Here is an 18,377-nt window from a genome sequence, read left to right on the forward strand (position 1 = left end):
CACAGCCTTGATTTTATGTTTTTAACTGAAACTTGGTTGGACCAAAGTAACAGTGGAGCTGTTCTCATCGAGACGACCCCTCCTAACTACAGTTTTATCAGTGAGGTCAGGGCGAGCAGGAGAGGAGGAGGGGTTGCTGTCTTATTTAATGAATCATTTCAATGTAAGCAGCTATCTCCTGGAAGTTTTCAGTCTTTTGAATATGTGGCTTTACAGCTGAAGGCCCCATCCAAAGTTGTGTTTCTTAATGTTTACAGGCCTCCCAAATACTGCACAGACTTTTTTAATGACCTCAGTGAACTGCTGTCTGTGATCTGTGTTGATTTTGACTGTGTAATTATTGTTGGGGATTTTAACATTCATGTGGACAACCCTCAGGACAAAGGGACTAAAGACCTGAGTAACACTCTGGGCAACTTTGGGCTGACTCGGCATGTAACAGAGGCCACACATAATAGAGGACACACCCTTGACCTACTGATCTCCAAAGGCCTGAGCATTTCAAAGGTTACTGTGTCTGATGTGGGCCTGTCTGATCATTACTGTGTTTTCTTTGAAAGTAAAATCTCAGCCCACACAAATATATCAACAACAGTGATCACAAAACGGTGTATAACTGAACACAGTAGTGCAATTTTTAACCAGGTCTTCCCATTAACACCTGACCTGTCCAGAGGGTCAGTCAATGAGCTCGTCAATAGCTTCAATGCTAACATGTTAAATGTAATGGACACTATTGCTCCCATTAAGGTGAAGGTTATCTCTGGAAGGAAAAAGTCTCCATGGAGAAACTCCACACTGGTGAAAAATGAAAAAAGAGAGTGTAGGAAAGCTGAGCGCAGATGGAGAAAAACAAACCTCCAGGTTCATTATGACATTTATAAAGAGAAACTTCACAATTATAATTTACAACTGAGGAATGCAAGGAGGTCCTACTTCTCTGACATCATCACTAAAAACAGCCATAATGCTCGGGTCTTATTTTCTACAGTTGACAGGCTAACAAACCCTCCTGTGTCAGTGGCAGCTGAACTTCATTCGACCATGGCCTGCAATGACTTTGCCAAATTCTTCACTGAAAAAATCCAAAAAATTAGACAAGCAATTGGTACATCAACAGCAGATCCAGGATATGTACTGTGTCCACCAAAAAACTGTTTAAACACCATGAAACAGTTTCAACCTATTAACAGCAAAGACCTGGAGGACATCTTAGGCCAACTGAACTCCTCCTCCTGCTGTTTAGATTTCCTGCCAACAAGTTTTTTCAAAAAGGTCTCAAAGACTTTAGAGTCAGACCTGTTACAGATCGTCAACTTTTCTTTATTATCAGGTGTGTTTCCAGAATCACTAAAAACTGCTGTAATCAAACCTATACTGAAAAAGGACAATCTTGACAAGACACAAATGAACAACTACAGGCCGATCTCAAATCTCCTGTTTTTAAGTAAGATCATTGAAAAAGCAGTTTCTCAACAGCTCAGTTACTTCTTAAAACAGAATAATTGCTACGATGCCTTCCAGTCAGGTTTTAGACAGAACCACAGCACTGAAACTGCTCTGACCAAAGTGTTTAATGACATATGTCTGAATACAGACAGTGGAAAAATGTCAGTCCTAGTTTTACTGGATCTCAGTGCAGCATTTGATACAGTTGACCACAACATATTACTCAAACGACTGGAGAACTGGACAGGTCTTTCAGGAACTGTACTAAACTGGTTCAAAACATACTTAGAAAACAGGAAATACTTTGTATCAATAGGTAACTTCACATCTGAGCAGACAAGTATCACATGTGGAGTTCCCCAAGGTTCCATCTTGGGACCCCTTCTGTTTAACATCTACATGCTCCCACTGGCACAGATTATAAACAACAACAAAATAAACTATCACAGCTATGCAGATGACACACAAATATATATCACAATGTCACCAGGAGACCGAGGCCCTGTACAGGCTCTTGGTAAATGCATTGAGGAAATCAATGACTGGTTGTGCCACAATTTTCTCCAGCTAAACAAAAACAAAACTGAGGTAATAGTCTTTGGCGCCAAAGAAAAACGATTACAGGTCACCAGAGAACTTCAATCTATACATCTAAAAACCACAAACCAGGCGAGAAATTTGGGTGTAGTGATGGATGCAGACCTAAACTTAGAAAAACACATTAAGACAATAACAAAGTCAGCTTACTATCACCTCAAGAATATATCAAGGATAAAAGATCTGATGTCTCAACAGGACCTGGAAAAACTAGTCCATGCATTCATCTTTAGTAGGCTTGATTACTGTAACAGCATCTTTACAGGTCTACCTAAAAAATCAGTCAGACAACTACAGCTCATTCAGAACTCTGCTGCTCGAGTCCTCACTAAGACCAAAAAAGTGGACCACATCAGTCCAGCTCTGAGGTCCTTACACTGGCTGCCTGTCCGTCAGAGGATAGACTTTAAAGTTCTGATGCTGGCCTATAAAGCTCTGAATGGTTTAGGACCAAAATACATCAATGACCTCCTGACCCAGTATGAACCATCCAGATCCCTCAGGTCATCTGGATCCGGTCTTTTATCAGTTCCCAGAGTCAGAACCAGACACGGAGAAGCTGCATTCAGCTTTTATGCTCCTTATATCTGGAACAAACTCCCAGAAAGCCTCAGATCAGCTGAAACACTCAGTTTATTTAAATCCAGGTTGAAGACTCACCTGTTCTCAGCTGCATTTGAATAAAGCACCAAATCCACACTTTAAGCTTAAATTTCAAAACTTACATTTAACTACTGATTTTATCTACTGTTCTGATTTTATCTGTTTTGATTTTATATACTGTTTTGTTTGTTTGTTTGTTTGTTAATTAGTTAGTTAGTTTATTTGCTTGTTTTAATCAATTTTAAATCATGCTTTTTATTTGTTCTTGTTTCTAATGTCTCTGTAAAGCACTTTGAATCACCTTGTTGTTGAATTGTGCTATACAAATAAACTTGCCTTGCCTTGCCTTGCCTTCCACTGTGACAGTAATAACAAGTCTGCGAGGTTGATCTTGAGTGTATTGAGTGCATTTTATAAAGCCTAATTAAAATCCAGATTCAGGGCTGAAGAGAAGAAAGTGTGGCCAAATGAGGACTTTGAGCTTATACGTGGCATGCAAATACTTTGATTATCTGGCTCACACCGCGACCTTGCATTACAACCTAAATCGACATCCTGCTACACCACATCAGATTTTGTGCGCTGCAGATGTACAGCAAATTATAGTGATAACGGCAGGGAAAGAGATCAGAATATTAGAGATTAAATGAGTCAAAACCTGTAGTTCACAGAGGGGCTTCGATTGCAAAAAAACAGAGAACAAAAAAACTGTCCTTAGATATTAGCGCATCTTCCTGGAAACGATGAGTAAAATCGAGAACGAGAGCGACGTAGAAGTAGAGTACACTGGCAGTCAGTGTGACTGTACTGGAAGGATGTGGCTTCCCTTCTAAAAACAGCACATCTTATTTTTACACAGCTGTGTGTGTGCGTGTGTGTGTGTGTGTGTGTGTGTGTGTGTGTGTGTGTGATGTTCGTAACAGAGGAAGACTGTTTTCATTATGAAAGAAAGGTACAAAGTGAGACACAGGTGCAACATGATAGACTGACATAGATGTAGTAGATAGATAAATTGATTGATATGATTGGATGCTTCTGTTTTAAATTGTTTACGGAATGGAGGAAAAAGACGATGAAATTCATTTATTTTCTATTTCTGCTTTGGTTGTTGCTCGTAAATCCCCCTCATCTTCTTTTTGTCTTTTCTTGCTTCTCACCTTGGCTCTCACTCCTCAGTTTATACATCGCTGCAGTACTTTAGTCCATATGAGTGACTCACATGGACTAAAGTAGAGAAATTGGTTTAAAAGTGATATGAGTTAGACAAGTAAACAAAAGCATGTGTGAGAATTTTTGCACGGTTATGATAGAAATGCACTGCATGTAAGCTATACTGCTGATAATGATGACAGTCATAACACAAAGTTGAGGGTTAGCCTTATAAGTTGTGTTTTGGCTAAAAAAAATACCAGTTCAATGGTAAAAAGATTGTTTACGAGCAGTAAACCCGAGCGAGCTTCCTGCAGGAGCGTTCATTTGTGCTTTCGGTTTCAAGTCGCTGGGACTGAGCTGCGCCTGTGGTAGCGTTTGTGCAGCACGGTAGCTCAGTGGTTACCGCTGATTTCATACGGAGAGAGCGTCGTGGGTTCAAATTCACGTGTGGCATTGAAGGCATGAAGAGTATCACTTCATGGTTAATTAAAGTAAAAAGAAAAAACATCCCAAGTGACATAGCGATGTGCCAGCAAAATTCAAGCTAGCAAGCAGCGTACGTTTTTTAAATGTTTGAACTATACTTAAGGCTGACTCCAGAATCAAGTCAGTCTCCAAAGACTTCCTTGTTAAAATACCCAACTTTACGGGATTAAAAAGTTGGTTTAAACCTTTGAAAAATAGTAAATAACAATCAAAAGTAAGGTTTTAAGCTTTAAGGATAGTTACCCCACGGTGGCCAGAATGCTGTAAACGCATTCTGGTGATAGTGTATAACAGGTATAACAGGTGATAGTGTAAGTCTTTGGGTGACAGTGAATGTAAAGACAACCCCAAAGGTGCTGCTGTAAGGCTGGGCCAAACAAGTCAAACAGTCCTAGAGACCAGTCGGTGATCCCCTGGAAACCTCTGGTCACTAGTGACTTATGGATGGCACTTCTTTTATTTGTTTTTCACTGGCAGAAAAAAGCTTCCACGCTGTGCGACTGAAGCCGAAATGTCCACCATATAGTTGTAATCTCCTAAAAACGTTGGTCAACTGTGCTAAACTGCTATTTCATGGTCACAATGGATTACAAAACCAAAGGGAAGGCATGAAGTCTTGAAATGCTTTTGGCAACACAAGGTGAATTTCAGCATTTTCTTGCAAATAATGATGGTATTTTTCATTGTGTCTGCTTGCACAACCCTAACTGCTTTGCAGTTTGTAGTTTCTTAATGTGAGCACTAAATAAGGAGTTGGCCCAAGCATTTCCTGTGCAAACACTGAGCAGCTTTTCACACATGCCTCTCTTAAGCATGTTATTTTGAATACAAATATTATTTTCACTCTTGCTAATTTGACTGCATGAGTTAACACATGCAGGAAAAGACCCAAGACCTTTACAAGGGTTCAGCGCTGGGTGAAATCGAGAGGGTATAAATAAAACCCAGTCGGTCTCTCAAAGGAGCTTGCCTCCTTTTCTCCATTTATGTTGAGCGCACACAGGCTAGAATATTCATCCCACTGACTTTCTCCTCATATAAGGTAAACTCCAATTTTTCCAGTTGGAGGCTTGCAGGACACGGCTGAAGGAAGGCGGCCAGTGCGTTGGTACTTTCTATGCAAAGACCTGTGTTCATAATCAAGTATTTGGGTTTACACTCATAGACATAGACAGTTAGGGTCTTTTTTGGTGGTCGGGCCCCTGCTGCTGACTATGAGGGGAAAATGTGTGTGTTATGACCAAATAAGCTGTCAGGGCCAATCCATCGTTAAGTCTGACGTCACTAGCCGTGTCTGGGCCTAAACTCCGCTGCAGGTCCATATATCAAACAATCACTATGGCATTACTGAGAGTTGAAAAACTGTCTAAAGTCTTTCATCTTTAATAAAATGATCAGCGTTCTGCTCTACCAGGTGTAACAATTGAGTTTAACATCCAGCCATCCATGAAAATGGAATTTATGACATTTAACGGAGTTAGAAGTTAGCAGGAAGTTAGCTCGCTAGCTTCTATCTAAATACAATATAGCATGTCCTGACTGCAGGGTTTTGGAAACAAATTAAAACGTACAGCTCTGTTATCACTTCCAACATAAATGAAGACAGAAAACTAAACAGCAGTGACGTTTGTAGGGTTACTGAAGTTTGGCTAGCTGGTATATAACGATGTGCTACCTGACTGCTAGCGACACAGCTATGTTAGCATAATATAAATAAAACTAACTTTTTTTCCACTCGATAAAAGTTAACGTGAGTGTTCTCGGTGGTCAGGAACAAATGTAATCGCATGGCAGGATGCTGTAAAAGGACCAAACTTCAGCCAGGAGAACAACTGAGATAATCCATCCACAATACAAGGTTAGTCATTCATATACTGCTGCATGGGCTGTGCTGTAGTTACATCATAAGGTTTTAAAAACTGAGCTTAAATAAATGATTAGCGGTAATAAAAGCCGAGGGAGGTCAACAGGGATCACTGACTGTTTTAGGAGCTTTTTGAGATTAAATAGAAGAAAATACATAACATTAAACATGTTAACAACACCCGGAAGTAGGATTCGTCATGTCATCACTGAACGACCGGATATCTCAGGATCTAATTGTGTTTTTTTTTTTTTTGTCCTCAAACCACAGTTAAAAACCAAAAACAAACGAGACGTTCTTGCTTAATAAGTGACTTAAAGTAAATCAAAAATAAAGCTTTTATTTTGTCATTACTGATGAGTCACGCTCCCCTCATGAAGACTTTGTGGAGTTTTTTGTTTACATAGGCTTCCCAACTTCCAGCTGGCGTCTGTCCGGCACACCTTAATTTAATTTAAGGACATCCAGCAAATCAACAGCATCTCAATTAGTGGAGATGGAACACTGCTGTGTGGATCCAGCCCCCCTTTGCGACTCAAGCCGATGACGCTGGCAGATTTTATCACACAAACCTCGCTTTAGTCTGGCTTTTAAAAGCTTCATTTCATTGATTGACCCTGTTGCATTTACTCTAATTGCTGATGCCTACATATATGTGATTTTCTTTTTATTTAAGTGTCCTTTTAACCTTAGCAGGCAGTGTTATTTTTTATTTTTGACCTGACACTTAGCTTAGTAGGCCGCAGAGCCTTTCCAGGTTTGGAATGAAACTTCCTCCCAAGGACATCACTGGCACAAAAAGATGAGGACAAGACGAGGTATAATCATATTAGGAAGGAGCGCTTACCCAGCCCGAAGTCGCCAATTTCACTCCATTTCCATCTCTGTCTTGTTCTCTGACTCGGCCTTTTTGGATCTCAGTGTCTTCCCTTAGTCATCAAGCTTGAGGCTGAGCCAGACACTGAATCATATTAGAGTTAGCGGTATTGGCAAGTTATCAGAAAGACAAATATACCCCAAGTTTCTCTCCATCTTTTCCTTTTTCTCTTGACTCGTCTCAAGATTTTGAGTGTAGCTAATGCGATTTGGCCTCATGTATGTGAGCAGATACATGTACTCAAGACACTCCTAAAGTGTTGACATGCACCGAGAGTTGTACCAGGAAATAAAAAACACATCAGGGTCATGGGAGCTTTTAAAACACAAAGACCTGATTAAATATCTCTAACAATGGAGAGGACAAATAAAGAGAGTAAAAGAAGAGCGAGAAGGGGTGATGGAAAGGAGAATAGAGGAAGTGCTGAGGAATGGGTGTGTGAATAGGTGTGTTTACTGGGTGTTATGGTGTGTGTCTGCTTACTCCAGACTCCTTTTGTATTTAAAGTAGGTCTGTGTTTGTGTGTGTGTGTAAGGCTAAAAATAAATTGTCAGGCAGGACCGTCTCCTGGAATTTCATCTTTAACACCGAAACAAAGCAGTGTCCCACATAACCCCTGCATGTGCATGCACCACACACACCTCAGTGTTGTAAATCTGCAGGTGAAGGCACAGAAAGATTGCGGCCTGGGAATCCAGCCTGCGTGTGGCTTCCTGAATATGTCTGCCGTGGAAGTGCGTATGCAAATGAATGCGCATACATGTAAATGTCAGCATGATTTACCCCACATCCTCATACCGTGTATATAAATAGCAGCAGAACAAACAATATGGGAAGGGTGCATTAACGCCACTGTGTCATGGTTTTAGGAGGGAGTTTATCACTGTCCCTTAAATTAAATAAACTGGGCAGTGGATTTGTTACTGCTCAGATTTAAAACCATGTTTCCCATGAACACGTGTGGGTCCTTTCACAATAAAGTAAGGCATTTGTTGGTTCACGTTTTTACCCCTCGGCTGTTAAAAGCTGACGAGGGTGTTGTCACCACCTGGCAATGACCCCAAGTTTGTGAATATTCAATTAAATTCAAGTTTATTTATAGCACAGCAACAGTTGCCTGAAGGTGCTTTATACCATAACGTAAAGACCCTACAATAATACAGAGAAAACCCCCAAAATCAATCCACCCTCTATGAGCAAGCACTTGGCGACAGCGGGAGGGAAAAACTTCCTTTTAACAGGAATTCTACCTCAACAATAACCTTTAGTTAGCCTGCAGGCTGAGACTATAAGGCCTGAAACACATTTAAAAAATGGCATTATCTTGTTCACAGTAAACAAAGCAACATCTGAGACTAAAGACGTAACCGGTTACGACTTACAGTAGCACTTTTTTTGTATTTCATGCATGTCTGTGCAACATGTCTGCAGATGAATGAGTAAACGTGTGCACATGATAAGATCAGCAGCGTGTTGTTGTGGCTGAAGCGCAGGATTCCCTTCAGTCTGACGAATAGAAGCAGGAATCTGAGACACAGATGGAGCGCTGGGGCTCCTGCTTCTGTGAAAAGCCACACACACACACACACACACACACACACGTTTGTCATGCTTTCTGCACCACCACTAACCACTCAGCGAACTCTTTGCTGAAAGTCTATTTTTGTCATCCTGTGTCTATGTTTGAGAAACCGAGCTTATTCTAGAATCACGCTCTTTACTGTATTTGGTAAATCCCCGACCGTTCTGTCTCTCTTTGTTTATGCATCAAGTTCCTGTTTTTCTTTTATTTCTTTTTCTTTTTTTTCTGCTTCTGTCTTTTGGCCTTTTTCTTTGTTGTGTTCCTTTTTTTGCCTGTTGTTACTTTTTTTCTCTCGTTTCATTTCCGTTCTTTGTTTTTCTTTCTTCTTTCATTTGCTCTTCCTGACTCTTCTTTTCTTTTTATTCACTTTCTTGCTTTTAAAAAATGCTTTTTTTAATCCCTTTTGCAGGCGTCCTTATTTTCATTTTTGCAGAGGTCTGTCAGTCCGAGCGTACAGCCATGCTGCGCCGCAATCTGGCGCTCGTCACACGAACACGCAGGGATACACACTTTAAGCGCAGCGTCGCACGAACGCCCACGCACGCTCCCACCCCCACCTGTCGTGCAGGCGAGAGAGGGGAAGAGACCTTGTTTTTACCGCAAAGAAGCAAAGTTCAGTGCATGTATCAAAGAAAGGAAAGTCTTTTCTTTGACTTTTGTTTTCTTCCTTTCTTCTAATAGGGTCGAGCACAGCTCTTCTTCTTCTTGTGTCACACCAACGTTTAGCCAGCGTGGCTTGATTTTCCAAAACTTTCGCTACACAATATATTTTCGACACGATAAACGTCTCAGACTTGAATGTTTGTGTTGCTATTTTAAGCTTTCTTGCAGGGCGATGTTAAAGCAAGACGTCTCACCAGGCCACCGTGTTGAAATGAACATGAGTAACACGTCTAAGTGTAAAAACATCTGATAACAACAAAAAAACATTAAATAAGAAGGAAAGGTTGTTTGAATCTGCCTTTAGAGACACAAAGTTAAAGTTCAGAGGACGACAAAGGCTGTAGATGTCTTCTTTAAGGTGTTAAACTAGTTGATAAGTTTGTTGTGTAACTTTGGTCAAACGACTGTTCATACAGCTAAAAATTCATAAGATGAGTCAAATATAGACTGCTTTCAGACAAACTCTGACATTTTTCCCTTCACTTGGTTTCTTTTCATACTGAGAAAATTACAGGGAGACCAAAATGTGTCACTACAAACCACGTGAGAATGTTGAGTCAGCTTACTGGTCAGATGTTTCTGGTGCTGGAGGAACAAAAGTAAATACTGTGCTCTGGACTTTGACCACCTTGACCCTTTCTCCTTTGCTTCCGTTTTCTTACTTGTACCTGTATACAGATTCGATCTGCAGTAAATGAGTCATGTATCGTGTCTTTGTTCTGGCTCCTTCCTCTCACCCCCAACCTGTTGCAACAGATGGTCGCCCCCTCCCTGAGGTTTCTTCTTGTTAAAAGGGAGTTTTTGTTTCCCACTGTCGCCAAAGTGTCTGATCATAGGGGGTCATCTGATTGTTGGGGTTTTCTCTGTATTATTGTAGGGTCTTTACGTTATGATATAAAGCACCTTCAGGCAACTGTTGCTGTGATTTGATACTATATTAATAGAACTGAACTAAAAATTAAATTGAACATTCTCATATGCACATTTTCAAAACAAACATGGACAACAGACATTAAGAATACAACAAAATTACAAAATGCTTAAGTTATGATAAAGAACTCATCCAATGTCAGGATTGTGGCATATCATATCATATATCATGTAAATGATGGGGCTGGATCAGGTGACCCTGAATCCTCCCTTAGTTATGCTAGACTGCTAGGGGCTTCCCATGATGCACTGAGGGTTTCTTCTTCACTCACCTTTGTTCACCTGGCTGTTTTAGCGCTATAGAAGAACCAGTCCATATACCATTTGCCATATACAAGTAAAAATGGAGGCCTTTTAAAGCATATTTTATGGCTTTTTGTATGACAGTGCTAGTGTAGTTTGCTTCTTCTGCTGATTTTTTACTTTTACTGATCATTGGCACTAAATACAGTAGAGTGAGAGTCACCTAGGCAACTGGAGCCAGAGTGCAATTAAATTTTCACTTCAGCTCATTTGTATTTATATAGCACCAAATCAGGTTAACAGTCACCTCAAAGCACTTTAAATTGCAAAGTAAAGACCCAAGAATATCAGAAAGAAATCCCACCAATCACACGACCGCCTGTGAGCAAGCATTTGGCAACAGTGGGAAAGAAAAACTCCCTTTTAACGGGAAGAAACCTCCGGCCGAGCCAGGCTCAGGGCTCTCTGCCCTGACTGGTGGGGTGAGGGGAAAGAGAAGACAGCAGTAGTGGTGTCAAAATATGAACGAAGAAGAAACAGTGCAGCATGGGAAGTCCGCAGAGACCTATTTCAGCATAACGGAGAGTTCAGGGTCACCGGATAAGTCTAAACTTAAAAGTAGAGATGGTGTTCGTTAGCTGAATCCAAACTGGGAGCTGGTTCCAGAGTAGTGAGGCCTGAAAGATGACGGTGCTGTCTCCCATTCTACTTTTAAACACCCTCGGGACCACAAACAAGCCTGCAGTCTGAGGGAAAAGTGCTGTGTTGCCCCAAAATGTGTTTTTAGCCAAATCTGGCAGTGCTTTTCCTAAAGACTCTGAAGTCCAAATGAATTCTGACCTGACTTTTTAAGCTGAGACTTGCATATGTGATTTAGTGCACATGTGCAAGTGAGTTTGAGTCACTTTTGCTTGCCCCCAAAAAAGCTAGTAGTAAAGTCGTATCATGTTCCTTTACTGAAAAACAGTTCTTTATGTAAGCGCCTCAGCATCAAACTCCACCCACATCATTCAAACGTCCACGTGAGGCAGCCGAAGCCAAACAAAGGGATTTTCAGCCCAGATAGGGAGGACCTCAGAAATGCACAGTAGTTTGATCATGCTACATTTGAATGCAGTAAAAAGAAATTGTCTCACAGCATCAACTGTTTTTGCATATGTTACGTAGAGCAAGCATCACTTCCCTCTCTGGTTACACAACGTGTTTCCAATTGCACGATGCCACCGTGAAAAGGCGAAATCATCGCTGTTGTGTGCAGCAGCCGCCCACCCGCCTAAACGCATAGAGCCAGAACCCGCCTACGTATTAAAGCATACTGTAATCCTTGGCTTTTTGCACCTCCACTACCAGGGCCGAGAAACCACCTGAGCAAGCTTAAGCAGAGAGAGATAAAGAAAACAGTAGCGTCAATAAGGGTGTATCCGGCACTGTGTTTGGGTTTCATAATCACACACTCGAGGAGCGAGGAGTGGCTCTTTTCTTACTTCCAAGTGTCCGACAAAAGACCACAGGCGCTGGTATTGATTTTACTTGAAAGCCAGAGGAATTTCTGTCGTAGCCGCAAGCCGTGCACTCAAATGGATATAATAAAAGCAGGGACACACACACACACATACACATAAGGGCCCGTCTCCATTTTTAGAGCCTCCTCTGGGAAACGTAGTCTATATTTAGGAGGTCAATTTGTTAAACAAATACAGCGTCAGCGTGTTGGAAGACTGTCAAAACACACAGGCCATGTGCTTCCATCAGCGTGTGTTTATGTGTGTGGATTTATCGTCTCGCGCATGCAGACCGAGGCTATTTTAACTTCACATTTTATGTAAACAGCGAGCCTCAACGTGATGGAGGTGATGGAGGGAAGAGGGGGGCAAAGGTGAGCTGGTGCTGTAGTGGAATTTTTTTTTTTTTTAAAAGAAAAGAAAATGAGGGGGTTGGGTGGTGTTGGTGGAGTTCAGTTTCATTAGCATGACAGATAGGTGAGGGGAGAGAAGTCCTCTTGAAACGGCGCACTTTCACATGAACGTGTGTGTGTTTTGCAATAGCGGTTGCTCTGCGTGTCTAAATCCATCACGTGCAGCTTGTCCTCACCAGTTCGGTGTTTCGACACTTTGTGCAGTCAGTTTGCCAACCTGATCGAAGGGCTTTGTTGAGTAATGTTTCTGCCTGCTTGGATTTCGTGGTGAAACCACATATATGTAAATGTCTTATGCTGCTTCCTTTTACTTTGACATTTTTGTTGTTTTACAGTGGTTTTTGGTAAAGAGAGGACCACGTGATGGACAGCTGAAACCTGATAACTGGATGGACGCATGGATGTTTGAGAGATTAAGCCAGATAGTAGTTAAATTGCAGGAATGTCTTAAAGACATAAAGACCTGGATGACCTCTAACTTTCTGCTTCTTAATTCAGATAAAACTGAGGTTATTGTACTCGGCCCTGAAAATCTTAGAAATATGGTATCTAACCGGAGTCTTACTCTGGATGGCATTACCTTGGCCTCCAGTAACGCTGTGAGGAACCTTGGAGTCATTTTTGACCAGGACATGTCCTTCAACGCACATATTAAACAAATATGTAAGACTGCGTTCTTCCATTTGCGCAACATCTCTAAAATTAGAAATATCCTGTCTCAGAGTGACGCTGAAAAACTAGTTCATGCATTTATTACTTCCAGGCTGGACTACTGTAATTCATTATTATCAGGATGTCCTAAAAGTCCCTGAAAAGCCAGTTGATCCAAAATGCTGCAGCAAGAGTCCTGACAGGGACTAGAAAGAGAGAGCAGATTTCTCCCATACTGGCTTGTCTTTATTGGCTCCCTGTTAAATCCAGAATCTAATTTAAAATCCTTCCATCTGATCTTAAATACCTCACATCACCGTATCATCCCAGTAGAGCACTTCACTTTCAGACTGCGAGCTTGCTTGTTGTTCCTAGAGTATTTAAAAGTAGAACTGGAGGCAGAGCCTTCAACTTCCTGTTAAAAGGGAGTTTTTCCTGATTTGGAGCTATATAAATAATCCGAATTGGGATGAGATGTCAGCTTTAGTTTCAGGGAACATCATGTGATCCAGCCTCGTCTTATCCTTTCACCTGGCCTCTGTATCACCCCATCGTCCAAACCAACCTCTCTAACTTTGTCTTTAACCCTGAGCTGTCCCTCTGTTGTACTCATTTCTAATCCTGTCCCTTCTGGTCAGTCCCAACATCTTCAGCCTCCTGTCTTTTTGTCAGTGCCACTGTCTGCAGCCCACACATCACAGCAGGTCTCACTACAATCTTGTAAGCCTTCTTTGCACTCTTGCTGCTATCCGTCTTCACCCTGCCTGCACTCTCTGCCTCCCCTCTGCTGCTGTCCGTTGCTTCAGATGGTTGACCTCAGGTATTTAAACACACATACCTTCACTCCCCCTGCTCCCTGCGGCTTCACTGTTACATCTGTCTCTCTGTCATTCATGCACAGATGCAGCTTTTGTTAGTATGAAGTTGAGCAATGAGAGCAACCAGTGGTCATACCAGGTCCAATGCTAACCGTGTCTTACCATTACTCACAAGGTGTCCTTTGTCACCAGTGACTCGGGTGTCCACTACAAAGCTCACATTGTAGGTCAGGAGGTGTTTTGCTCTTTGTTCTGCTTTAAAAAAAAAAAAGGTATTTACTCAGTTTTCACTTTTACTCTCACTCTCTGTTTTTTCAGTGTAATGATATGGCAATTATCCAGCTAGTCTGTTGAAAGTTACAATCAGCAATTAACAGACTACTTTATGAAAGTTAATGTCCCTTCTTGCGGCACCATCCTGTTTCATTTTTCATCCGTTTGCACCTTGCCACATAACTTTGCCACAAAAAGAAGGAAAAGGCGTCATGACCTTTACAGTTTTATTCTAACTTGTTAAAATCAGGACACTGATACATCTTCATCAGTGCAGTGTCGGTAAATTGGATGTGTACTATGAGCTTGTGTCAGATTTAAGAGGTGATCGACTGCTTGCCTCATAAAGGGAGAATTAAACCGCAGGAACTGAGGTGACCTTGTTCCCTGCTCCTCTCCTCCACGCCTCGTTTTGGCAGGTTTTGTATTGTGATGGATGGAGCAGACCTCTGCATGTCTAGACCACATAATCAGCTTTTTTTTTTTTTTCATGGTGATGGCTTTGACGTGGTGCTCCATCCTGCACACTCTGGTGGTCTAAACGGCTTAACCTAGAAGACCAGTGGCACTATCGGCATTTTGAGCTCTGTGGTGACAACTCTCTGGAGATTTGATCAACTTCTCTTTGTTAGTGGGAATTTTACTGTTTCTGAAGACAGTCATATTATATGAACTAGAAAGGTGAAAAAAGTGAAGAGCGTTGATTGATAGCTTTGAACATATTACTGTCTAAAAAAATGTTTTAGATTATTAGTAGCAGTACCCTAAAAAACCTTTCTGACAATGCTCTATTTTCTAAGCTTCCAGGTGATTATTTTAAACCCAAGCCATCATCTTCATGTGTATCAGATGCTAGCCAGCTAAAATACTTTACTTAGCATGTGTACATTAGCACAGTAGGCTAATTCTGAGTGCAGCTCTACCTCTTTTATTTGCTAGCCAGCTAAAACCTTTATTGCACCCGAAATCTCCAGCAAATGCTCTAATTCAGTCATTCCCAAAGTCACTTTAAAAACCAGAAAATCCCACAGGGCCCACCCAATCGTAAATCTTCACTCTAGTGAAAGAGAAAGTAATGCATGTTCTTAAAAGGCTGTTAGCTATAAATTGCTAATGCTACCCAGTCATATGCAAAGTGTTAAGGGCAATGTGTGAAAAACCTGCCACTGGGACACAGACACGATTACCAGTTTCAGTTCACTTTTTGTTTGAATACATAAACTTATATTACTACGTAACTGTACTAACTTATTACTGTGGCCCGCCTGCAGAACCTTCACAGGCCACCAGGGGGCCCACACTTTGGTAATCACTGAACTAGACAAATCAGTTGGTGGGGAAAAAAATCCCACAAAGTGACCTTCTGACCTCCAGTGTGCACTTTGTAGTGGACGGCTATCTATAACATGGCCAAAGGGCGTTAAGTTACACACAGGATGGCAATGCACTGGTTACTTTTGTGGTTTGACTTCAGCTGTCCACTGCTGCTCGTTACCAGAGGGATTTACACGTCATGAAACATAGCTGAGCTCTGAGATCATAATATTTCAGCTGTATTGAAAATTTCAGCTATTATGCATGAAAGGGATGATTACAGTTATGTCCCCTATAGCTACTCCAATCTAGTAACCACAGCTGAAAGTGAAGTTTGAGCCAAGTTGTTGTAAGTTATTCAGCTGCATTCAAATTTAGCTCCCTGGTCATCAGTTTTACAGCTATGCTGTGATAAAGCGAAATATGCAACAAGTATGAAGTTTGATTTTTTTTCTTGTGGTGATAGATGAAAAGATCCACAATCAAAGCAAATAAGGAATGAAAGGTGGCCTCACAAATCTTAAAATGAGACGAGTAGATGAAGAAGAAATGTTTGTTTGATAGAGGAGAAAGTGGAGAAGATGAAAGGAGGAAAAACACTGACGGTGAGTTGTGGGAATGACTGCAGAAGGGGCGTCTTATAACACAGATGACATGAAACAATGATCCAAAACTGGCTGAAGACTGTAGGCGATTAAAAATAGGAAAGAGGCTGGAGAGCTGGAGGTGGCATGAAGAAGAAATCAGAGTGAAAAATAAAGGATGAGGAGTAGGAGGAGGTATCGATTTGGGTAGTAAACAGAAGGCCTGGATAGAGGAGGAATTGTTGAGGGGGATGAGATGGAAGCATGATATTGATCCAAGGCAAAGAATGAGAGTTAATGGAGTGAGAGGAAGAGACTGGAAGAACAAGAGCTTTAAACAGCAGGAATAAAGAAAGTAAGAGGTAGAAACAGAGCAATGTGGAAAGAAGACGAGACAGAAGGAATAGCTATGTTTAGGACTTTACTTCCACCTTTATATAAACCAAGACTGGACTCTTGCCCACAGAATATGACACGTTATTGTGTTGAATCCATGCTATAGCACTACCGCTTTCAGATTTACACTTGCCAGCCACTTCATTAGCTACGCCTTGCAAATCCGGGCTTAGACCCTCTTTTGTCTTCAGAACTACTTCAATTTATCGTGGCACAGATTCAAGATCCTGGAAACATTCCTCTGAAAGATTTGCTGACTGAAGGCCCATGATGCAAATACATCCCCCACACCATTACAGCACCACTGGACCACTACAATTCTCAACCTACCATCCAAATGTCGTAGTCAAAATCGAGATTCATCATCTATTGTCCAATTTTAGTGAACCTCTGTGAATTGGAGCCTGAATTTCCTCATCTTAAATGACATGAGTGGTAGGTGTGGTCTTCTGCTGCTTTTCAGAGATGCTCTTCTGTCTCCTTTGGTTGCAATAAGTGGATATTTGAGCAGATAAAAGCAGTTTGGCCACTCTCCCCTTACCTTTGACATCAACAAAACATTTTCACCCAGAAAACTTCCATTCACTGGGTATTTTGTCTTTTTCAGACCATTGTTTGCAAACCCTACAGATGGTCTTGTGGGAAAATCCCAGCAGATCGTGGCTTTTTGACCATGCCAATTTCAAAGTCACTAAATTCACCTTTCTTCCTCGTTCCAATGCTCAGCTTGGGCTTCAGCAGCTCGTCTTCACCATGCAGTTAGCTACTGCCATGTGACTGGCTGATTAAATATTTACATTAAAGAGCAGGTGAACTGGTTGGCGAGTGTAGATGATGCAGACTAATTGCAAATCCGCACTTGAAAATAACAGTAATAGTTGCTGCTTTCGCTGATATTTCATCAATGTCTTCATATGATTTTTTTTTTTTTGCCACTTTGTCGAAGCCGCTTGTACTTGTTTTTCGTATGCACACTCCAGGGTCATCTAACCTGTGTTCAGTAGCTATGTTTCCTTGGCTGTCAAACCTTTCTCCCTGCTCTAGTAAAGATCAGTTGATCATTGAAACCTCTTGACCAGTTATTAAAATAGACTTTGAGGTGAATTTGTGCTTTTTCCCAAAACAGATATTTCATGCTGATTTGAACACCTTAGACGCCACTATGCATCACCATCCAGTGAGTTCATGTTTTCACTTTTGTTTCTGTTACAATTCACATTGACTGAAATGTTTGGCTCCATAGGTAAGCTGACCTACTGAGTAACTTCTGAGAGTCCTTGCCATAGACTGTCTATAAAAGATGGACGTAGCCTCGAGTGTGAAAAGTCAGTGTTGAAAAAACGCATTATTTGTAAGGGCCTGCAGGGGGCGACTCCTTGATGAGGTTTTTGCTAGCGTCATGTATCATAAATACAGCATAGTGTACAGTTATTGAAACATGGTCCGACTGAGTATATATTAAATAATAATGCAGGGTATGCTTTGAGCCATGTCTACTTTGTGATTGACAGGTTATTATGATTTAATTCAATTCAATTTATATAAGTAGGTGACATCACAGTGGCTTCATCTATCTTTTAGACACAGTCTGTGGCCATTTTTTAAATTCCTTCATTTATTTTCTTGAAAAACCGGATGTTTAATTTTTAAATGGACACCTCAATCACTGGTTGATTTGCACCCACGTTTTTCTTGTTAAAAGCTTCTACGGGTTTCAGGTCTGCTGATCATATCTCTCCTGTGGTTTGACAGGAATGCATATACATCATTACCATCTCTCTTTTTTCACACGAACAAATGCACACACACAATCACTATATCTGATCTCTAGGCCGTTGAAACTTTTAGGAAGGAGAGAGAAACATTTTTGTACTTTGGTCTTGTTAACGTTGGTTGGCTGAGGTGGTGACGTTGTTAATGTCTGTTGACCCAGTAAGTTGACACCTTACCGAACTAGCCTCCCCATTCGGTATCAAAATG

At 41.2% G+C, this 18,377-nt stretch overlaps 1 protein-coding gene across 4 annotated transcripts in view; it reads left to right on the forward strand.

Annotated features, from left to right (window-relative positions):
- Positions 1 to 18,377, forward strand: part of LOC147335252 (diacylglycerol kinase delta) — a 98,468-nt gene that overhangs the window by 26,681 nt on the left and 53,410 nt on the right. For 2 of the 4 annotated variants that reach the window (XM_086277149.1, XM_086277158.1), the window contains exon 4: positions 17,524 to 17,574. The exons of the other annotated variants lie outside the window; for them this stretch is intronic. In XM_086277149.1, the coding sequence (XP_086133275.1) occupies positions 17,524 to 17,574 (51 nt within the window). The remainder of the gene's footprint in view (positions 1 to 17,523; positions 17,575 to 18,377) is intronic. 4 annotated transcript variants of the gene reach the window in all.

This window comes from Aulonocara sp. 'chitande type north' Nkhata Bay, linkage group LG3 (assembly GCF_057382095.1).
Source record: "Aulonocara sp. 'chitande type north' Nkhata Bay isolate Kocher_YH1m ecotype deep benthic linkage group LG3, A_spYH_male_GT1.1, whole genome shotgun sequence".
In the NCBI taxonomy this organism is placed as follows: Eukaryota; Metazoa; Chordata; class Actinopteri; order Cichliformes; family Cichlidae; genus Aulonocara; species Aulonocara sp. 'chitande type north' Nkhata Bay.